Source organism: Oncorhynchus mykiss, chromosome 16, assembly GCF_057628025.1.
Source record: "Oncorhynchus mykiss isolate SJ-2025 chromosome 16, ASM5762802v1, whole genome shotgun sequence".
NCBI lineage: Eukaryota > Metazoa > Chordata > Actinopteri > Salmoniformes > Salmonidae > Oncorhynchus > Oncorhynchus mykiss.
In genome coordinates this window covers 71874383-71898187 of record NC_143037.1, presented here as the reverse complement: position 1 = coordinate 71898187, position 23805 = coordinate 71874383, and the positions used below count along the sequence as shown (strand labels likewise).

The window sequence follows — 23805 nt, the reverse complement described above, 5'->3', positions numbered from 1 at the left end:
CCATCAGAATGTCTGTTACTGTTTACATGGTCTCCTCTACCCATCAGAATGTCTGTTACTGTTCACATGGTCTCCTCTACCCATCAGAATGTCTGCTACTGTTCACATGGTCTCCTCTACCCATCAGAATGTCTGTTACTGTTCACATGGTCTCCTCTACCCATCAGAATGTCTGTTACTGTTCACACGGTCCTCTACCCATCAGAATATCTGTTCCTGTTCACACGGTCTCCTCTACCCATCAGAATATCTGTTCCTGTTCACACGGTCCTCTACCCATCAGAATGTCTGTTACTGTTCACATGATCTCCTCTACCCATCAGAATATCTGTTACTGTTCACATGGTCCTGTACCCATCAGAATGTCTGTTACTGTTCACATGGTCTCCTCTACCCATCAGAATGTCTGTTACTGTTCACATGGTCTCCTCTACCCATCAGAATGTCTGTTACTGTTCACATTGTCCTCTACCCATCAGAATGTCTGTTACTGTTCACATGGTCCTGTACCCATCAGAATGTCTGTTACTGTTCACACGGTCCTCTACCCATCAGAATGTCTGTTACTGTTCACATGGTCTCCTCTACCCATCAGAATGTCTGTTACTGTTCACATGGTCCTCTACCCATCAGAATGTCTGTTACTGTTCACATGGTCCTCTACCCATCAGAATGTCTGTTACTGTTCACACGGTCTCCTCTACCCATCAGAATGTCTGTTACTGTTCACACGGTCTCCTCTACCAATCAGAATGTCTGTTACTGTTCACACGGTCCTCTACCCATCAGAATGTCTGTTACTGTTCACATGGTCTCCTCTACCCATCAGAATGTCTGTTACTGTTCACATGGTCTCCTCTACCCATCAGAATGTCTGTTACTGTTCACACGGTCCTCTACCCATCAGAATGTCTGTTACTGTTCACACGGTCCTCTACCCATCAGAATATCTGTTCCTGTTCACACGGTCTCCTCTACCCATCAGAATGTCTGTTACTGTTCACATGGTCCTCTACCCATCAGAATGTCTGTTACTGTTCACATGGTCATGTACCCATCAGAATGTCTGTTACTGTTCACATGGTCCTCTACCCATCAGAATGTCTGTTCCTGTTCACACGGTCCTCTACCCATCAGAATGTCTGTTACTGTTCACACGGTCCTCTACCCATCAGAATGTCTGTTCCTGTTCACACGGTCCTCTACCCATCAGAATGTCTGTTACTGTTCACACGGTCCTATACCCATCAGAATGTCTGTTACTGTTCACATGGTCTCCTCTACCCATCAGAATATCTGTTCCTGTTCACACGGTCCTCTACCCATCAGAATGTCTGTTACTGTTCACATGGTCTCCTCTACCCATCAGAATGTCTGTTACTGTTCACACGGTCCTCTACCCATCAGAATGTCTGTTACTGTTCACATGGTCTCCTCTACCCATCAGAATGTCTGTTACTGTTCACACGGTCCTCTACCCATCAGAATATCTGTTCCTGTTCACACGGTCCTCTACCCATCAGAATATCTGTTACTGTTCACATGGTCCTCTACCCATCAGAATATCTGTTACTGTTCACACGGTCCTCTACCCATCAGAATATCTGTTCCTGTTCACATGGTCTCCTCTACCCATCAGAATGTCTGTTACTGTTCACATGGTCTCCTCTACCCATCAGAATGTCTGTTACTGTTCACATGGTCTCCTCTACCAATCAGAATGTCTGTTACTGTTCACATGGTCTCCTCTACCCATCAGAATGTCTGTTACTGTTCACATGGTCTCCTCTACCCATCAGAATGTCTGTTACTGTTCACATGGTCTCCTCTACCCATCAGAATATCTGTTCCTGTTCACACGGTCCTCTACCCATCAGAATGTCTGTTACTGTTCACATGGTCTCCTCTACCCATCAGAATGTCTGTTACTGTTCACATGGTCTCCTCTACCCATCAGAATGTCTGTTACTGTTCACACGGTCCTCTACCCATCAGAATGTCTATTACTGCACATTTACATACCAGCATGTTACCTGTGGGGACGGCTGGGCACAGCAGATAGCGACACACATTACTGTGTGTGTGGGGGACACACACATACACTTGTCTGTACGTGCGCTCACCCAGAGGTCCTTTGTTTAAGATGGTCACGTGAACGGGTCTAGGACACGGTTCGATCCATTGTATCAAAGCACTGTACGACACAACTAAAAAAAAACACATTCACTTCATTTAGCATTGTCATTTCAGAAACATACCAACACTACTCATTTGAAACGTACACTTGAAAATTTAAACAAAATCCCCATGGTGACCAGGTATAGGCAAGACAATCGGGGAGACGGGGATCTGCGACATCATCTATCAGGGGGAGGACAGTCAGCCATGATTGGTGATTTTGTCAAATGGATTGAAGAAAATTTGTAAACATGGATGGATGGGTAAACAAACGAGTGGACACGTGACGGTGAGTGCACACACCACGGTGATGCTGGCGTGTTGTTGCTTGTCTGGTCTGCAACACGACTGCTAGTGTGTGGTGGTTGGGGGAGGGAGGACGAGAGAGGAGGGCTGATGGGTCCCAGGGGTACAGTCTCCTTTCCTTTAGGGCAGTCTCACATAAAGCAGCAGGGAAGAGGTGTGACGTGTGGATCAGGCAGTGTGTATCCTATGTGCAGTGTGTATCCTATGTGCAGTGTGTATCCTATGTGCAGTGTGTATCCTATGTGCAGTGTGTATCCTATGTGCAGTGTGTATCCTATGTGCAGTGTGTATGTATTCATTGAAAGGGCTCGACTGTCTAGAACAAATATGTGCTGCCTATGAAATGTAGACTACATTATCTCCCTCCACTATACTGTTACAGTGTATCAGTAGACTACATTCTCTCCCTCCACCATACTGTTACAGTGTATCAGTAGACTACATTCTCTCCCTCCACTATACTGTTACAGTGTATCAGTAGACTACATTCTCTCCCTCCACCATACTGTTACAGTGTATCAGTAGACTACATTCTCTCCCTCCACCATACTGTATCAGTAGACTACATTCTCTCCCTCCACTATACTGTTACAGTGTATCAGTAGACTACATTATCTCCCTCCACCATACTGTATCAGTAGACTACATTCTCTCCCTCCACTATACTGTTACAGTGTATCAGTAGACTACATTATCTCCCTCCACCATACTGTATCAGTAGACTACATTCTCTCCCTCCACTATACTGTTACAGTGTATCAGTAGACTACATTATCTCCCTCCACCATACTGTATCAGTAGACTACATTCTCTCCCTCCACTATACTGTTACAGTGTATCAGTAGACCACATTCTCTCCCTCCACCATACTGTATCAGTAGACCACATTATCTCCCTCCACCATACTGTATCAGTAGACTACATTCTCTCCCTCCACTATACTGTTACAGTGTATCAGTAGACTACATTATCTCCCTCCACCATACTGTATCAGTAGACTACATTCTCTCCCTCCACTATACTGTTATAGTGTATCAGTAGACTACATTCTCTCCCTCCACCATACTGTTACAGTAGACTACATTCTCTCCCTCCACCATACTGTATCAGTAGACTACATTCTCTCCCTCCACTATACTGTTATAGTGTATCAGTAGACTACATTCTCTCCCTCCACCATACTGTTACAGTAGACTACATTCTCTCCCTCCACCATACTGTTATAGTGTATCAGTAGACTACATTCTCTCCCTCCACCATACTGTTATAGTGTATCAGTAGACTACATTCTCTCCCTCCACCATACTGTTACAGTAGACTACATTCTCTCCCTCCACCATACTGTTATAGTGTATCAGTAGACTACATTCTCTCCCTCCACCATACTGTTACAGTAGACTACATTCTCTCCCTCCACTATACTGTTATAGTGTATCAGTAGACTACATTCTCTCCCTCCACCATACTGTTACAGTAGACTACATTCTCTCCCTCCACTATACTGTTATAGTGTATCAGTAGACTACATTCTCTCCCTCCACCATACTGTTATAGTGTATCAGTAGACTACATTCTCTCCCTCCACCATACTGTTACAGTAGACTACATTCCCTCCCTCCACTATACTGTTATAGTGTATCAGTAGACTACATTCTCTCCCTCCACCATACTGTTACAGTAGACTACATTCTCTCCCTCCACTATACTGTTATAGTGTATCAGTAGACTACATTCTCTCCCTCCACTATACTGTTACAGTGTATCAGTAGACTACATTCTCTCCCTCCACCATACTGTTACAGTAGACTAACTACATTCTCTCCCTCCACCATACTGTTACAGTGTATCAGTAGACTACATTCTCTCCCTCCACCATACTGTTACAGTAGACTACATTCTCTCCCTCCACCATACTGTTACAGTAGACTAACTACATTCTCTCCCTCCACCATACTGTTACAGTAGACTACATTCCCTCCCTCCACTATACTGTTATAGTGTATCAGTAGACTACATTCTCTCCCTCCACCATACTGTTACAGTAGACTACATTCTCTCCCTCCACTATACTGTTATAGTGTATCAGTAGACTACATTCTCTCCCTCCACCATACTGTTACAGTGTATCAGTAGACTACATTCTCTCCCTCCACCATACTGTTACAGTGTATCAGTAGACTACATTCTCTCCCTCCACCATACTGTTACAGTGTATCAGTAGACTACATTCTCTCCCTCCACCATACTGTTACAGTAGACTACATTCTCTCCCTCCACTATACTGTTATAGTGTATCAGTAGACTACATTCTCTCCCTCCACCATACTGTTACAGTGTATCAGTAGACTACATTATCTCCCTCCACTATACTGTTACAGTGTATCAGTAGACTACATTCTCTCCCTCCACCATACTGTTACAGTAGACTAACTACATTCTCTCCCTCCACCATACTGTTACAGTGTATCAGTAGACTACATTCTCTCCCTCCACTATACTGTTACAGTGTATCAGTAGACTACATTCTCTCCCTCCACCATACTGTTACAGTAGACTAACTACATTCTCTCCCTCCACCATACTGTTACAGTGTATCAGTAGACTACATTCTCTCCCTCCACTATACTGTTACAGTGTATCAGTAGACTACATTCTCTCCCTCCACTATACTGTTACAGTGTATCAGTAGACTACATTCTCTCCCTCCACCATACTGTATCAGTAGACTACATTCTCTCTCTCCACTATACTGTTACAGTGTATCAGTAGACAACATTCTCTCCCTCCACCATACTGTTACAGTAGACTACATTCTCTCCCTCCACCATACTGTTACAGTGTATCAGTAGACTACATTCTCTCCCTCCACTATACTGTTACAGTGTATCAGTAGACTACATTCTCTCCCTCCACTATACTGTTACAGTGTATCAGTAGACTACATTCTCTCCCTCTACCATACTGTATCAGTAGACTACATTCTCTCCCTCCACCATACTGTTACAGTAGACTACATTCTCTCCCTCCACTATACTGTTATAGTGTATCAGTAGACTACATTCTCTCCCTCCACCATACTGTTACAGTGTATCAGTAGACTACATTCTCTCCCTCCACTATACTGTTACAGTGTATCAGTAGACTACATTCTCTCCCTCCACTATACTGTTACAGTGTATCAGTAGACTACATTCTCTCCCTCCACTATACTGTTACAGTGTATCAGTAGACTACACTCTCCCTCTACCATACTGTTACAGTGTATCAGTAGACTACATTCTCTCCCTCTACCATACTGTTACAGTGTATCAGTAGACTACATTCTCTCCCTCCACCATACTGTTACAGTAGACTAACTACATTCTCTCCCTCCACCATACTGTTACAGTGTATCAGTAGACTACATTCTCTCCCTCCACTATACTGTTACAGTGTATCAGTAGACTACATTCTCTCCCTCCACTATACTGTTACAGTGTATCAGTAGACTACATTCTCTCCCTCCACCATACTGTATCAGTAGACTACATTCTCTCCCTCCACTATACTGTTACAGTGTATCAGTAGACTACATTCTCTCCCTCCACCATACTGTTACAGTAGACTAACTACATGCTCTCCCTCCACTATACTGTTACAGTGTATCAGTAGACTACATTCTCTCCCTCCACTATACTGTTACAGTGTATCAGTAGACTACATTCTCTCCCTCCACCATACTGTATCAGTAGACTACATTCTCTCCCTCTACCATACTGTTACAGTGTATCAGTAGACTACATTCTCTCCCTCCACTATACTGTTACAGTGTATCAGTAGACTACATTCTCTCTCCACCATACTGTTACAGTGTATCAGTAGACTACATTCTCTCCCTCCACCATACTGTTACAGTGTATCAGTAGACTACATTCTCTCCCTCCACTATACTGTTACAGTGTATCAGTAGACTACATTCTCTCCCTCTACCATAATGTATCAGTAGTCCACATTCTCTCCCTCTACCATACTGTATCAGTAGACCACATTCTCTCCCTCTACCATACTGTATCAGTAGACCACATTCTCTCCCTCCACCATACTGTTACAGTGTATCAGTAGACTACATGCTCTCCCTCCACTATACTGTTACAGTGTATCAGTAGACTACATTCTCTCCCTCCACCATACTGTATCAGTAGACCACATTCTCTCCCTCTACCATACTGTATCAGTAGACCACATTCTCTCCCTCCACCATACTGTTACAGTGTATCAGTAGACTACATGCTCTCCCTCCACTATACTGTTACAGTGTATCAGTAGACTACATTCTCTCCCTCTACCATACTGTTAGTGTATCAGTAGACTACATTCTCTCCCTCCACCATACTGTTACAGTGTATCAGTAGACTACATTCTCTCCCTCCACTATACTGTTACAGTGTATCAGTAGACTACATTCTCTCCCTCCACCATACTGTATCAGTATGTATCAGTAGACTACATTCTCTCCCTCCACTATACTGTTACAGTGTATCAGTAGACTACATTCTCTCCCTCCACTATACTGTTACAGTGTATCAGTAGACTACATTCTCTCCCTCCACTATACTGTTACAGTGTATCAGTAGACTACATTCTCTCCCTCCACCATACTGTATCAGTATGTATCAGTAGACTACATTCTCTCCCTCCACCATACTGTATCAGTAGACTACATTCTCTCCCTCCACCATACTGTTACAGTGTATCAGTAGACTACATTCTCTCCCTCCACCATACTGTTACAGTAGACTAACTACATTCTCTCCCTCCACCATACTGTTACAGTGTATCAGTAGACTACATTCTCTCCCTCCACTATACTGTTACAGTGTATCAGTAGACTACATTCTCTCCCTCTACCATACTGTTACAGTGTATCAGTAGACTACATTCTCTCCCTCTACCATACTGTTACAGTGTATCAGTAGACTACATTCTCTCCCTCCACCATACTGTTACAGTAGACTAACTACATTCTCTCCCTCCACCATACTGTTACAGTGTATCAGTAGACTACATTCTCTCCCTCCACTATACTGTTACAGTGTATCAGTAGACTACATTCTCTCCCTCCACTATACTGTTACAGTGTATCAGTAGACTACATTCTCTCCCTCCACCATACTGTATCAGCAGACTACATTCTCTCCCTCCACTATACTGTTACAGTGTATCAGTAGACTACATTCTCTCCCTCCACTATACTGTTACAGTGTATCAGTAGACTACATTCTCTCCCTCCACCATACTGTTACAGTAGACTAACTACATTCTCTCCCTCCACCATACTGTTACAGTGTATCAGTAGACTACATTCTCTCCCTCCACTATACTGTTACAGTGTATCAGTAGACTACATTCTCTCCCTCCACCATACTGTTACAGTAGACTAACTACATTCTCGCCCTCCACTATACTGTTACAGTGTATCAGTAGACTACATTCTCTCCCTCCACTATACTGTTACAGTGTATCAGTAGACTACATTCTCTCCCTCCACCATACTGTATCAGTAGACTACATTCTCTCCCTCTACCATACTGTTACAGTGTATCAGTAGACTACACTCTCCCTCCACCATACTGTTACAGTGTATCAGTAGACTACATTCTCTCCCTCCACTATACTGTTACAGTGTATCAGTAGACTACATTCTCTCTCCACCATACTGTTACAGTGTATCAGTAGACTACATTCTCTCCCTCCACCATACTGTTACAGTGTATCAGTAGACTACATTCTCTCCCTCCACTATACTGTTACAGTGTATCAGTAGACTACATTCTCTCTCTCTACCATAATGTATCAGTAGTCCACATTCTCTCCCTCTACCATACTGTATCAGTAGACCACATTCTCTCCCTCTACCATACTGTATCAGTAGACCACATTCTCTCCCTCCACCATACTGTTACAGTGTATCAGTAGACTACATGCTCTCCCTCCACTATACTGTTACAGTGTATCAGTAGACTACATTCTCTCCCTCCACCATACTGTATCAGTAGACCACATTCTCTCTCTCTACCATAATGTATCAGTAGTCCACATTCTCACCCTCTACCATACTGTATCAGTAGACCACATTCTCTCCCTCCACCATACTGTATCAGTAGACTACATTCTCTCCCTCTACCATACTGTTAGTGTATCAGTAGACTACATTCTCTCCCTCCACCATACTGTTACAGTGTATCAGTAGACTACATTCTCTCCCTCCACCATACTGTATCAGTATGTATCAGTAGACTACATTCTCTCCCTCCACTATACTGTTACAGTGTATCAGTAGACTACATTCTCTCCCTCCACTATACTGTTACAGTGTATCAGTAGACTACATTCTCTCCCTCCACTATACTGTTACAGTGTATCAGTAGACTACATTCTCTCCCTCCACCATACTGTATCAGTATGTATCAGTAGACTACATTCTCTCCCTCCACCATACTGTATCAGTAGACTACATTCTCTCCCTCCACCATACTGTTACAGTGTATCAGTAGACCACATTCTCTCCCTCCACTATACTGTTACAGTGTATCGGTAGACTACATTCTCTCCCTCCACCATACTGTTACAGTGTATCAGTAGACTACATTCTCTCCCTCCACCATACTGTATCAGTAGACTACATTCTCTCCCTCCACCATACTGTTACAGTATCAGTAGACTACATTCTCTCCCTCCACCATACTGTTACAGTATCAGTAGACTACATTCTCTCCCTCCACCATACTGTATCAGTAGACTACATTATCTCCCTCCACCATACTGTTACAGTATCAGTAGACTACATTATCTCCCTCCACCATACTGTATCAGTAGACTACATTCTCTCCCTCCACCATACTGTATCAGTAGACCACATTCTCTCCCTCCACCATACTGTTACAGTGTATCAGTAGACTACATTCTCTCCCTCCACCATACTGTTACAGTGTATCAGTAGACAACATTCTCTCCCTCCACCATACTGTTACAGTGTATCAGTAGACTACATTCTCTCCCTCCACCATACTGTATCAGTATGTATCAGTAGACTACATTCTCTCCCTCCACCATACTGTATCAGTATGTATCAGTAGACTACATTCTCTCCCTCCACCATACTGTATCAGTAGACTACATTCTCTCCCTCCACCATACTGTATCAGTAGACTACATTCTCTCCCTCCACCATACTGTTACAGTGTATCAGTAGACTACATTCTCTCCCTCCACCATACTGTTACAGTGTATCAGTAGACTACATTCTCTCCCTCCACCATACTGTATCAGTAGACTACATTCTCTCCCTCCACTATACTGTTACAGTGTATCAGTAGACTACATTATCTCCCTCCACCATACTGTTACAGTGTATCAGTAGACTACATTCTCTCCCTCCACCATACTGTTACAGTGTATCAGTAGACTACATTCTCTCCCTCCACCATACTGTTACAGTGTATCAGTAGACTACATTCTCTCCCTCCACCATACTGTTACAGTGTATCAGTAGACTACATTCTCTCCCTCCACTATACTGTTACAGTAGACTACATTCTCTCCCTCCACTATACTGTTACAGTAGACTACATTCTCTCCCTCCACCATACTGTATCAGTAGACTACATTCTCTCCCTCCACTATACTGTTACAGTGTATCAGTAGACTACATTCTCTCCCTCCACCATACTGTTACAGTGTATCAGTAGACTACATTCTCTCCCTCCACCATACTGTTACAGTAGACTGACTACATTCTCTCCCTCCACCATACTGTTACAGTGTATCAGTAGACTACATTCTCTCCCTCCACCATACTGTTACAGTAGACTAACTACATTCTCGCCCTCCACTATACTGTTACAGTGTATCAGTAGACTACATTCTCTCCCTCCACCATACTGTTACAGTGTATCAGTAGACTACATTCTCTCCCTCCACTATACTGTTACAGTAGACTACATTCTCTCCCTCCACTATACTGTTACAGTAGACTACATTCTCTCCCTCCACCATACTGTATCAGTAGACTACATTCTCTCCCTCCACTATACTGTTACAGTGTATCAGTAGACTACATTCTCTCCCTCCACCATACTGTTACAGTGTATCAGTAGACTACATTCTCTCCCTCCACTATACTGTTACAGTGTATCAGTAGACTACATTCTCTCCCTCCACTACACTGTTACAGTGTATCAGTAGACTACATTCTCTCCCTCCACCATACTGTTACAGTGTATCAGTAGACTACATTCTCTCCCTCCACCATACTGTTACAGTGTATCAGTAGACTACATTCTCTCCCTCCACCATACTGTTACAGTAGACTGACTACATTCTCTCACACAATTTGTTTCGAAATGACGCTCTTTGGCACTCTGTTTACTTTCCAACCTCCTTCACCACTGAGGTCAGAGAGAAGGGGGATTCCACCTAGCATTCCTTAAAATGTGCTGTTCCCGCCATTGCCTTTAACCTCCTTCACCACTGAGGTCAGACAGAGACCCAACCGTTGACTCAAGGGGGATTCCACCTGTCACTCAGTCTTCATAACTCAATCTGCTATTAACTTTCAACCTCTCTTTCAGTCGTTCTTCTCAGGTCATTTCTCTAACACAAATCAGGACCGAATAGGTTATGTAGCAGCTATGGGATGAAGAGCGGTCAGGGAGAACTGAATGAACATGTTTGTTAGGTAGGACAGCAGTAAGTCATCCTGTGCCTTAACAGGGTGTGGCCTCCCCTACGCAGCTGGTTGGTTCTCTTTCTAACGCCACAATAAAACCAGGTAATAGGACACACCTACTCTATACATCGTACAGCTGCCAACAGATCTGTGTGTTTTAGTGAAAGAGCATACCCTACGTGTTTCAGGGGGAAAACAGGACAGAGACAGAGCATACCCTACATGTTTCAGGGGGAAAACAGGACAGAGCATACCCTACGTGTTTCAGGGGGAAAACAGGACAGAGCATACCCTACGTGTTTCAGGGGGAAAACAGGACAGAGACAGAGCATACCCTACGTGTTTCAGGGGGAAAACAGGACAGAGCATAACCTACGTGTTTCAGGGGGAAAACAGGACAGAGACAGAGCATACCCAACGTGTTTCAGGGGGAAAACAGGACAGAGCATACCCTACGTGTTTCAGGGGGAAAACAGGACAGAGCATACCCTACGTGTTTCAGGGGGAAAACAGGACAGAGACAGAGCATACCCTACGTGTTTCAGGCGGAAAACAGGACAGAGACAGAGCATACCCAACGTGTTTCAGGGGGAAAACAGGACAGAGACAGAGCATACCCTACATGTTTCAGGGGGAAAACAGGACAGAGCATACCCTACGTGTTTCAGGGGGAAAACAGGACAGAGCATACCCTACGTGTTTCAGGGGGAAAACAGGACAGAGACAGAGCATACCCTACGTGTTTCAGGGGGAAAACAGGACAGAGCATAACCTACGTGTTTCAGGGGGAAAACAGGACAGAGACAGAGCATACCCAACGTGTTTCAGGGGGAAAACAGGACAGAGCATACCCTACGTGTTTCAGGGGGAAAACAGGACAGAGCATACCCTACGTGTTTCAGGGGGAAAACAGGACAGAGACAGAGCATACCCTACGTGTTTCAGGCGGAAAACAGGACAGAGACAGAGCATACCCAACGTGTTTCAGGGGGAAAACAGGACAGAGACAGAGCATACCCTACATGTTTCAGGGGGAAAACAGGACAGAGCATACCCTACGTGTTTCAGGGGGAAAACAGGACAGAGCATACCCTACGTGTTTCAGGCGGAAAACAGGACAGAGACAGAGCATACCCTACGTGTTTCAGGGGGAAAACAGGACAGAGCATAACCTACGTGTTTCAGGGGGAAAACAGGACAGAGACAGAGCATACCCAACGTGTTTCAGGGGGAAAACAGGACAGAGCATACCCTACGTGTTTCAGGGGGAAAACAGGACAGAGCATACCCAACGTGTTTCAGGGGGAAAACAGGACAGAGAGAGAGCATACCCTACATGTTTCAGGGGGAAAACAGGACAGAGCATACCCTACGTGTTTCAGGGGGAAAACAGGACAGAGCATACCCAACGTGTTTCAGGGGGAAAACAGGACAGAGACAGAGCATACCCTACATGTTTCAGGGGGAAAACAGGACAGAGCATACCCTACGTGTTTCAGGGGGAAAACAGGACAGAGCATACCCTACGTGTTTCAGGGGGAAAACAGGACAGAGACAGAGCATACCCTACGTGTTTCAGGGGGAAAACAGGACAGAGCATACCCTACGTGTTTCAGGGGGAAAACAGGACAGAGACAGAGCATACCCTACGTGTTTCAGGCGGAAAACAGGACAGAGACAGAGCATACCCAACGTGTTTCAGGGGGAAAACAGGACAGAGACAGAGCATACCCTACGTGTTTCAGGCGGAAAACAGGACAGAGACAGAGCATACCCAACGTGTTTCAGGGGGAAAACAGGACAGAGACAGAGCATACCCTACGTGTTTCAGGCGGAAAACAGGACAGAGACAGAGCATACCCAACGTGTTTCAGGGGGAAAACAGGACAGAGCATACCCTACGTGTTTCAGGGGGAAAACAGGACAGAGCATACCCTACGTGTTTCAGGCGGAAAACAGGACAGAGACAGAGCATACCCTACGTGTTTCAGGCGGAAAACAGGACAGAGACAGAGCATACCCAACGTGTTTCAGGGGGAAAACAGGACAGAGCATACCCTACGTGTTTCAGGGGGAAAACAGGACAGAGCATACCCTACGTGTTTCAGGCGGAAAACAGGACAGAGACAGAGCATACCCTACGTGTTTCAGGGGGAAAACAGGACAGAGCATACCCTACGTGTTTCAGGGGGAAAACAGGACAGAGCATACCCTACGTGTTTCAGGGGGAAAACAGGACAGAGACAGAGCATACCCTACGTGTTTCAGGGGGAAAACAGGACAGAGCATAACCTACGTGTTTCAGGGGGAAAACAGGACAGAGAATACCCAACGTGTTTCAGGGGGAAAACAGGACAGAGCATACCCTACGTGTTTCAGGGGGAAAACAGGACAGAGCATACCCAACGTGTTTCAGGGGGAAAACAGGACAGAGAGAGAGCATACCCTACATGTTTCAGGGGGAAAACAGGACAGAGCATACCCTACGTGTTTCAGGGGGAAAACAGGACAGAGCATACCCAACGTGTTTCAGGGGGAAAACAGGACAGAGACAGAGCATACCCTACATGTTTCAGGGGGAAAACAGGACAGAGCATACCCTACGTGTTTCAGGGGGAAAACAGGACAGAGACAGAGCATACCCTACGTGTTTCAGGGGGAAAACAGGACAGAGACAGAGCATACCCTACATGTTTCAGGGGGAAAACAGGACAGAGCATACCCTACGTGTTTCAGGGGGAAAACAGGACAGAGCATACCCTACATGTTTCAGGGGGAAAACAGGACAGAGCATACCCTACGTGTTTCAGGGGGAAAACAGGACAGAGCATACCCTACGTGTTTCAGGGGGAAAACAGGACAGAGCATACCCTACATGTTTCAGGGGGAAAACAGGACAGAGCATACCCTACATGTTTCAGGGGGAAAACAGGACAGAGACAGAGCATACCCTACATGTTTCAGGGGGAAAACAGGACAGAGCATACCCTACGTGTTTCAGGGGGAAAACAGGACAGAGCATACCCTACATGTTTCAGGGGGAAAACAGGACAGAGACAGAGCATACGCTACGTGTTTCAGGCGGAAAACAGGACAGAGACAGATTATACCCTACGTGTTTCAGGGGGAAAACAAGACAGAGCATACGCTACGTGTTTCAGGGGGAAAACAGGACAGAGCATACCCTACGTGTTTCAGGGGGAAAACAGGACAGAGCATACCCTACGTGTTTCAGGCGGAAAACAGGACAGAGACAGAGCATACCCTACGTGTTTCAGGGGGAAAACAAGACAGAGCATACGCTACGTGTTTCAGGCGGAAAACAGGACAGAGCATACCCTACGTGTTTCAGGGGGAAAACAGGACAGAGCATACCCTACGTGTTTCAGGGGGAAAACAGGACAGAGCATACCCTACGTGTTTCAGGGGGAAAACAGGACAGAGCATACCCTACGTGTTTCAGGCGGAAAACAGGACAGAACATACCCTACGTGTTTCAGGGGGAAAACAGGACAGAGCATACCCTACGTGTTTCAGGGGGAAAACAGGACAGAGCATACCCTACGTGTTTCAGGGGGAAAACAGGACAGAGACAGAGCATACCCTACGTGTTTCAGGCGGAAAACAGGACAGAGACAGAGCATACGCTACGTGTTTCAGGGGGAAAACAGGACAGAGCATACCCTACGTGTTTCAGGGGGAAAACAGGACAGAGCATACCCTACATGTTTCAGGGGGAAAACAGGACAGAGCATACCCTACATGTTTCAGGGGGAAAACAGGACAGAGACAGAGCATACCCTACGTGTTTCAGGGGGAAAACAGGACAGAGACAGAGCATACCCTACGTGTTTCAGGGGGAAAACAGGACAGAGACAGAGCATACCCTACGTGTTTCAGGCGGAAAACAGGACAGAGACAGAGCATACCCTACGTGTTTCAGGGGGAAAACAGGACAGAGCATACCCTACGTGTTTCAGGCGGAAAACAGGACAGAGACAGAGCATACCCTACATGTTTCAGGGGGAAAACAGGACAGAGCATACCCTACGTGTTTCAGGGGGAAAACAGGACAGAGCATACCCTACGTGTTTCAGGGGGAAAACAGGACAGAGACAGAGCATACCCTACGTGTTTCAGGGGGAAAACAGGACAGAGCATAACCTACGTGTTTCAGGGGGAAAACAGGACAGAGACAGAGCATACCCAACGTGTTTCAGGGGGAAAACAGGACAGAGCATACCCTACGTGTTTCAGGGGGAAAACAGGACAGAGCATACCCAACGTGTTTCAGGGGGAAAACAGGACAGAGAGAGAGCATACCCTACATGTTTCAGGGGGAAAACAGGACAGAGCATACCCTACATGTTTCAGGGGGAAAACAGGACAGAGCATACCCAACGTGTTTCAGGGGGAAAACAGGACAGAGACAGAGCATACCCTACATGTTTCAGGGGGAAAACAGGACAGAGCATACCCTACGTGTTTCAGGGGGAAAACAGGACAGAGCATACCCTACGTGTTTCAGGGGGAAAACAGGACAGAGACAGAGCATACCCTACATGTTTCAGGGGGAAAACAGGACAGAGCATACCCTACGTGTTTCAGGGGGAAAACAGGACAGAGACAGAGCATACCCTACGTGTTTCAGGGGGAAAACAGGACAGAGACAGAGCATACCCTACATGTTTCAGGGGGAAAACAGGACAGAGCATACCCTACGTGTTTCAGGGGGAAAACAGGACAGAGCATACCCTACATGTTTCAGGGGGAAAACAGGACAGAGCATACCCTACGTGTTTCAGGGGGAAAACAGGACAGAGCATACCCTACGTGTTTCAGGGGGAAAACAGGACAGAGCATACCCTACGTGTTTCAGGGGGAAAACAGGACAGAGCATACCCTACATGTTTCAGGGGGAAAACAGGACAGAGCATACCCTACATGTTTCAGGGGGAAAACAGGACAGAGCATACCCTACATGTTTCAGGGGGAAAACAGGACAGAGCATACCCTACGTGTTTCAGGGGGAAAACAGGACAGAGCATACCCTACATGTTTCAGGGGGAAAACAGGACAGAGACAGAGCATACGCTACGTGTTTCAGGCGGAAAACAGGACAGAGACAGAGCATACCCTACGTGTTTCAGGGGGAAAACAAGACAGAGCATACGCTACGTGTTTCAGGGGGAAAACAGGACAGAGCATACCCTACGTGTTTCAGGGGGAAAACAGGACAGAGCATACCCTACGTGTTTCAGGCGGAAAACAGGACAGAGACAGAGCATACCCTACGTGTTTCAGGGGGAAAACAAGACAGAGCATACGCTACGTGTTTCAGGCGGAAAACAGGACAGAGCATACCCTACGTGTTTCAGGGGGAAAACAGGACAGAGCATACCCTACGTGTTTCAGGGGGAAAACAGGACAGAGCATACCCTACGTGTTTCAGGGGGAAAACAGGACAGAGCATACCCTACGTGTTTCAGGCGGAAAACAGGACAGAGCATACCCTACGTGTTTCAGGGGGAAAACAGGACAGAGCATACCCTACGTGTTTCAGGGGGAAAACAGGACAGAGCATACCCTACGTGTTTCAGGGGGAAAACAGGACAGAGACAGAGCATACCCTACGTGTTTCAGGCGGAAAACAGGACAGAGACAGAGCATACGCTACGTGTTTCAGGGGGAAAACAGGACAGAGCATACCCTACGTGTTTCAGGGGGAAAACAGGACAGAGCATACCCTACATGTTTCAGGGGGAAAACAGGACAGAGCATACCCTACATGTTTCAGGGGGAAAACAGGACAGAGACAGAGCATACCCTACGTGTTTCAGGGGGAAAACAGGACAGAGACAGAGCATACCCTACGTGTTTCAGGGGGAAAACAGGACAGAGACAGAGCATACCCTACGTGTTTCAGGCGGAAAACAGGACAGAGACAGAGCATACCCTACGTGTTTCAGGGGGAAAACAGGACAGAGCATACCCTACGTGTTTCAGGCGGAAAACAGGACAGAGCATACCCTACGTGTTTCAGGCGGAAAACAGGACAGAGACAGAGCATACCCTACATGTTTCAGGGGGAAAACAGGACAGAGCATACCCTACGTGTTTCAGGGGGAAAACAAGACAGAGCATACCCTACATGTTTCAGGGGGAAAACAGGACAGAGCATACCCTACGTGTTTCAGGGGGAAAACAGGACAGAGCATACCCTACGTGTTTCAGGGGGAAAACAGGACAGAGACAGAGCATACCCTACATGTTTCAGGGGGAAAACAGGACAGAGCATACCCTACGTGTTTCAGGGGGAAAACAAGACAGAGAAAGAAGTGTGTTGGTTAGGTTTGTAATGAAACATGAGCGAAATGGGTAAACAAGAGGGCATTTCTTTCTGGAAAATATAGGGTACATTTTAATAGGTTCGCCTGTGGTGTGGGGATGTCCCAGGTCCGAAAACAACCAGTCGTGAAAAAAAGTACCCAAAAGTCATACCTTAGTAAAAGGAAAGATTGCTTTTTATAAAATTACTCAGATAAAAGTGAAAGTCGCCCAGTGAAATACTACTTCAGTAAAAGTATTTGGTTTTAAATATACGTAAGTATCAAAAGAAAAAGTATAAATAATTTCACATTCCTTATATTAGGCAAACTAGACAGCACGGTTTTCCCTTCCATTTACAGATTTCCAGGGGCACACTCAAACATCATTTACAAACGAAGCAGTTGTTTAGTGAGTCTGCCAGATTAAAGGCAGTAGGAATGACCAGGGATGTTGTTTTCTTGATAAGTGTGTAAATTGGACCATTTCCTGTCCTGCTAAGCATTCAAAATGTAATAAATACTTTTGGGGGTCAGGGGAAATGTATGGAGTAAAAAGTACAATATTTTATTCAGGAATGTAGTGAAGTAAAAGTTGTCAAAAATATAAACAGTAAAGTACAAATACCCCAAAAACTACTGAAGTACTTTACACCCCTGGTGCTCACTGAGGGATGTGTGTTTGTTCTCTTCATTACACATAGAAACCACATCAGACAAATTCAAATCTGAGCAAAAGTGTTATGTGCATTCTTGTGTAGAGTATGGAATGATAAGATACATCAATATACTGTTTATCTGTGTTATGGGGTGTGTGTGTGTGTGTGTTATGGGGTGTGTGTGTGTGTGTGTGTGTGTTATGGTGTGTGTTATGGGGTGTGTGTGTGTGTGTGTGTGTGTGTGTGTGTGTTATGGGGTGTGTGTGTGTGTGTGTGTGTGTTATGGGGTGTGTGTGTGTGTGTGTTATGGGGTGTGTGTGTGTGTGTGTTATGGGGTGTGTGTGTGTGTGTGTTATGGGGTGTGTGTGTGTGTGTGTGTTATGGGGTGTGTGTGTGTGTTATGGGGTGTGTGTGTGTGTTATGGGGTGTGTGTGTGTGTGTGTGTTATGGGGTGTGTGTGTGTGTGTGTGTGTGTGTGTATGTGCTCGGTCTGAGGCATGCTCATGATTCAATAGTATGGCATGGCTAGAACGCCAAACATTGAACCGGTAACGTTAGTTAGGATGTGTGTGTATTGACATAGCACACACAGGGAGGACACAACATTTGTCTGGAGGCCCAATTCCAATACCACAAGGAGAACAGAAACCAAACTACTTGACTGAATCTGCTTGATTGAACACACAATTCCATTCAATATTTAGGCCATTCACGTCTTCCACTCAGAGCAACAGTCAACATCCGATGACAGAAACAACATTCAAATTTGTTAAGGTGCTCAGGTGGTTGGGCATGTGTTTCATCAGAATAACAGACAGACTGTTTACACAGAGGTCCTGTACGTGATGAGTTACTGTTCCCGTTAATAGCGTCCAGTGGTTCAAGGCGTTGAGTCTGGTGTTTCTGGATGTGGTGGGTGGCGGCATATGAGCTGTCACTAACCAAGTCATCTGCCTGTTTCAACTCTTAAAATTAAAAATCAATTTCAGCTCTGCAACAGCAGAGAGACAACCCAATCGGATGGCCCCTCCACACACACACACACACACACACAACGTACCCAATCAGATGCCAGTTTCTATAGGACCCATCCCTTTCGAGACTGTTTCAACATCCCCTCCCCATTCCAATCCACACCCCATCATGTGTCAGCCCACACAAAGGAAGAGCTGACCTTAACAGTGTCCTTCTCACATCCCAGAACACACCCACCTACCAGGAACAGGACAACTCAGCTGACCTGAGAGAACACTGCTTTCATCTGAAGGCTGCTGGCTCAGAACAGAGGAAGACGTGGAAAGCAACCAGGGGAAAACAAAGGTTGATCTATAAAGCTCAAGCCTATACTTCATTCCCCCTTGAAGACTTCGATCCCAGCCAACGGAGGAGCTCACTTCGAGTCAGCTAAAAACTCAATAAGGCTGATCAATGCCCAACTGACCAGAGGCAACCATCTCACGCCGTCTTATCGCCCGTCTTTCTCCTTGGCTGATCTGGAGCCAACCGCACCACGTCTCGAGAGAGATCAGTCACTTTAAAAACAGAACAGTCTCAGGTCCAAGAGCTGACAAATCAGCCTGAGACCAGAGGTCAGGCGTGAAATACAGTACACAGATCAGTCAAACTGACGCGACACACAACGGGTGCTAATGTGCAGAATCAACAGTTAAACAGTCTAAACTATCCAGGTACCAACGACCTCTAGAACTGATGCTTCATACAACAACCCACATTGAGCTAAATGACCCATGACCCTTCCCTACCCCCATGCACACATCTTTCACTCGTGACTCACCCATCCTCCTTGGCTCTGGATCCAGGGCTGGATGTGGTTGTCCAGATAGACGGTCATCCAGTCTGTGATCCTTCCCACCAAGGGGTTCATCTCCTTGTCCACACATTCTACACAGAGGGCCCCTCCGAAAGCAAACAGGCCCACCACCCGTCCCCAGTTGACACCGTCCCGGAACACCTCGTCCATCACGTTCTCAAAGCTCTGATAGGCTGTGGACGGCGTGATGTGTAGCTGGGAGGACAGGTCACTGAAAGCTCTGGCATAACGCAGCTCAAACTCGTTGGCAGAGTCCCGCAATGCCTCTTTCACTGCGTCCAGGCCCGCTGTCCGCCGAGGGGAGGAGGGGGGCGACTGCCGTGGTGGAGGAGTACCGGGACTCGTCCCGTTGACGTATGTCATGACTGCCGCACCCCCTTCCACCTGTCCCCCCTCAGTCCGATTCTGGGCTTCTGTGAGCTCCATGTGGTTGAAGGGGTAGTCCCTCTGTGATAGTTTATAGGTGATATAGTATACCACTAGTTCTCTGTTGTTGTAAGTCATCATTCCTCGTCTCGTCTTTCTTCTTTGCCCCAGGCTCTCGGTTTAACCTGCTCGCGACACACCTCTTTGGATCAGTCCTCTGTGTTTAATCCAATCTGTGTCATTCTGGGTATGCAGAAAATAGACGTCTTGAAGACAAAAAAAACAAGGCTGGTGTAGTGGCTCAGGCCCTGGTGGTAAGAGAACAACGAAGATCTTAAAGGAGCATAATTAATCACAATAAGCATCGGTGGGTTGGGGGAGGAGGGGAACTATAGTGGGCAAAATTAGATCGACAGGTGGGGTCAAAGTGCATCGCTTTAATTGGAGATTAAACAGATGGCAATGGTTGTCGTTACCTGCCTGCCCCCACAAACAACCTTCCTTTGGCCTGTGGCTTCAGAACAGTCATGACAGGGCAAGGTGCTCTGACAACCAACAGACTAAAACAGCAGGTTGTTTGTGACAGAGGTTAAATATATGATCAGCATTTATTTACCAGTTAGGTTGACTCAGAACAAATTTGCATTTATAATTGCCAGTATGTATGTATGTATGTATGTATGTATATATATATATATATATATATATATATATATACACACACACACACTATGAACACATGATAATTGTTGACCTAATGTTACTTAACACGTAAATCAGAAATATTAACAATGTATTATATTTGTCATTTTCACAAGTAACCCCCAAAATGAAGAATAAAATGATATTTCTTCACAAAACACAAGTGATGCCTTAAATCCCTTTGTGCTTGCGCGTCAGTGTGGACAGGAGGGGACGGACCCCTGTTGTTCTAACAACTTCACAAGAACCCCACGTGGGAGAAACGACGCGCACATATATTCCAGATCTTCACCGAACCGGACCTTTCCTTATAGTGACATTTAAGACTCTTGTGGTATAAAGAGTTACCTGTGACTCGCGACTTGACAAGTGGGAACAATCCCCAAAATGATGACATCGAAAAATGGCACTAGAAAGTGGGGAGCTACTTTGTTGCCTTTGCTGAATAAAGCATATGTTTACAGTAGCCACAGCTAACCAGCACGTGTCGCTAGCCACTAGGGCTACACGGAATTCCATGGAACAATCTAGCCAGTCCATATCATTGTGAAGGCAAATAATACTGAAAGATTGACTGATTTAAATACAGCTCCCAACTTGATCAAAACACATAGATAGCTACAGTAATTCGTTTTAGTGATGTTTCAAAGTGGCCATTTTTCGTTTAGGCAATTCTACAGTTACAGAATAATGCGGAGTCTAAGAATTTCACATTAAAATGTATGCCAAACCACCAAAAAACAATGATTGCAAAGTTACACCACAACTATGCAGCATACATCGTCATTATGTTACCAAAATGCATCTGCACTGTTTAAACCAAATAAATTCGTTTTTGTAAAAAAATGTCCGTGGAAATTGTTATCTTTGAGTATATAGAGTTGTGGAAACAAGTTGTATGGAGACTCAGCATAAATGTATTACCATGGAATTGCATAGCAATGTATTGATAAACAAGCCAGCTAACTACATATTTAACATAACAATAAACTAATCTAATTATATTGTCACGTAAAAACAATCATAATTGACATGTTCTTACCTAGTCAACGGCAACACTCTTAGCGAGTGGCTTTAATCCTATTTTCTGAAAATGTATCAGTCCTGCTGTCAAAATCCGAGGAGAGAAGTGAAATGTACTATTGCCAAAGATAGTGGAAAAATAAAGATAGTTCACTCAAGCCGTTTACCATTGGAAATAAAAATGCTCCGTTCCGGTCTGCTTAACGGGGAGGTTCTCCAATAAACAATGCAGCTCGGTCTGGTTTGCTTAGTTCTTTGACTGACTAATGTAACCAGAAAAAAATGAGGAAGTAGTGTGTCGCGCTTCCTCTTCCGGCTACTGCTACGTGATGCGCGTGTCTCCTCTTACCGTCTCTGCTACGTGAGGCGCGTGTATTGGGTATGCGGCGTTGCAGACCACTCGGAAATTGGTCTATTCTGATACTTTCCACAACGAGTTACCCCGATTTGAATGTGGGACAATATATCCACAGGAAAGTATAACGACAACTTCTCAAGGCGCTAGTAGCTCGTTCGTATTTCTATCATCTGAAGCATGCGCAGAACCATGAAAACATGCGTCTCGTGCATGCATTTATCGTGTGTGTGCATGCTTCAGGTGATTAAAATCGGAAATCACTAACATAGCTTTGAAAAGTTAATGTAATGATACTTTCCTGTGGATATTGTCTCACATTCCTCACACAACAACAGTACCAATCAAAAGTTTGAACACACCTACTCATTCAGGGGTTTTTCCATTATATTTTCTACATTGTAGAATAATAGTGAAGACATCAAAACATTGAAATAACACATATGGAATCATGTAAACCCCCAAAAAGTGTAAAAAATAATTTGATATTCCAAGTAGCCACCCTGTGTCTTGAAAACAGCTTTGCACACTCTTGGCACACCGACAAAACCCAGACGACGCTGGGCCAATTGTGCGCAGTGCTATGGGTCTACCAATCACGTCCGGTTGTGATACAGCCTGGAATCGAACCAGTGTGCCTTAGACCGCTGCGCCACTCGGGAGCTTTTCCTTCACGCTGCGGTCCAACTCATCCCAAACCATCTCAATTGGGTTGAGGTTGAGTGATTGTGGAGGCCAGGTCATCTGATGCAGCACTCCATCACTCTCCTTCTTGGTCAAATAGCCCTTACACAGCCTGGAGGTGTGTTGGGTCATTGTCCAGTTGAAAAACAAATGATAGTCCCACTAAGCCCAAACCTGATGGGATGGTATATCCCTGCAGAATTCTGTGGTAGCCATGCTGATTAAGTGTGCCTGGAATTCGAAATAAATCACTGACAGTGTCACCAACAAAGCACCTCCACGCATAACTGTGGGACCTACACATGCAAAGTTCACCTACTTTGCGTCTCACAAAGACATGGTGGTTGGAACCAAAAATCTCAAATTTGGATCCTCAGACCAAAGAACAGATTTCCAGCAGTCTAATATCCATTGTTCATGTTTCTTGGCCTAAGTGTAACGGATGTGAAACAGCTAGCTTAGTTAGCGGTGGTGCGCGCTAAATAGCGTTTCAAATCGGTGACGTCACTTGCTCTGAGACCTTGAAGTAGTAGTTCCCCTTGCACTGCAAGTGCCGCGGCTTTTGTGTAACGATGCTTCGTGGGTGTCAGTTGTTGATGTGTGCAGAGGGTCCCTGGTTCGTGCCCGGGTATGGGCGAAGGGACGGTCTAAAGTTATACTGTTACACA

General features: G+C 45.4%; 1 protein-coding gene and 1 long non-coding RNA gene across 5 annotated transcripts in view; one reads left to right on the top strand and one right to left on the bottom strand.

Moving 5' to 3' along the window:
* Window positions 1–23805, bottom strand: part of LOC110492635 (bcl-2-like protein 1) — a 43020-nt gene that overhangs the window by 16747 nt on the left and 2468 nt on the right. For 2 of the 4 annotated variants that reach the window (XM_090203885.1, XM_090203887.1), the window contains exon 2: window positions 19972–20681. In XM_090203885.1, coding sequence (XP_090060011.1) covers window positions 19972–20514 — 543 coding nt within the window. In that variant the 5' untranslated portion in view covers window positions 20515–20681. Of the gene's footprint in view, window positions 1–19971; window positions 20682–22117; window positions 23618–23805 lie in introns of those variants that run through there. The other 2 variants (XM_036947656.2, XM_090203886.1) reach the window with 2 other exon arrangements.
* LOC149976977 (uncharacterized) lies at window positions 20743–22242 on the top strand. The gene is made up of 2 exons (XR_016487523.1): window positions 20743–21698; window positions 21744–22242. It is a non-coding gene; the product is annotated as an uncharacterized LOC149976977 (long non-coding RNA).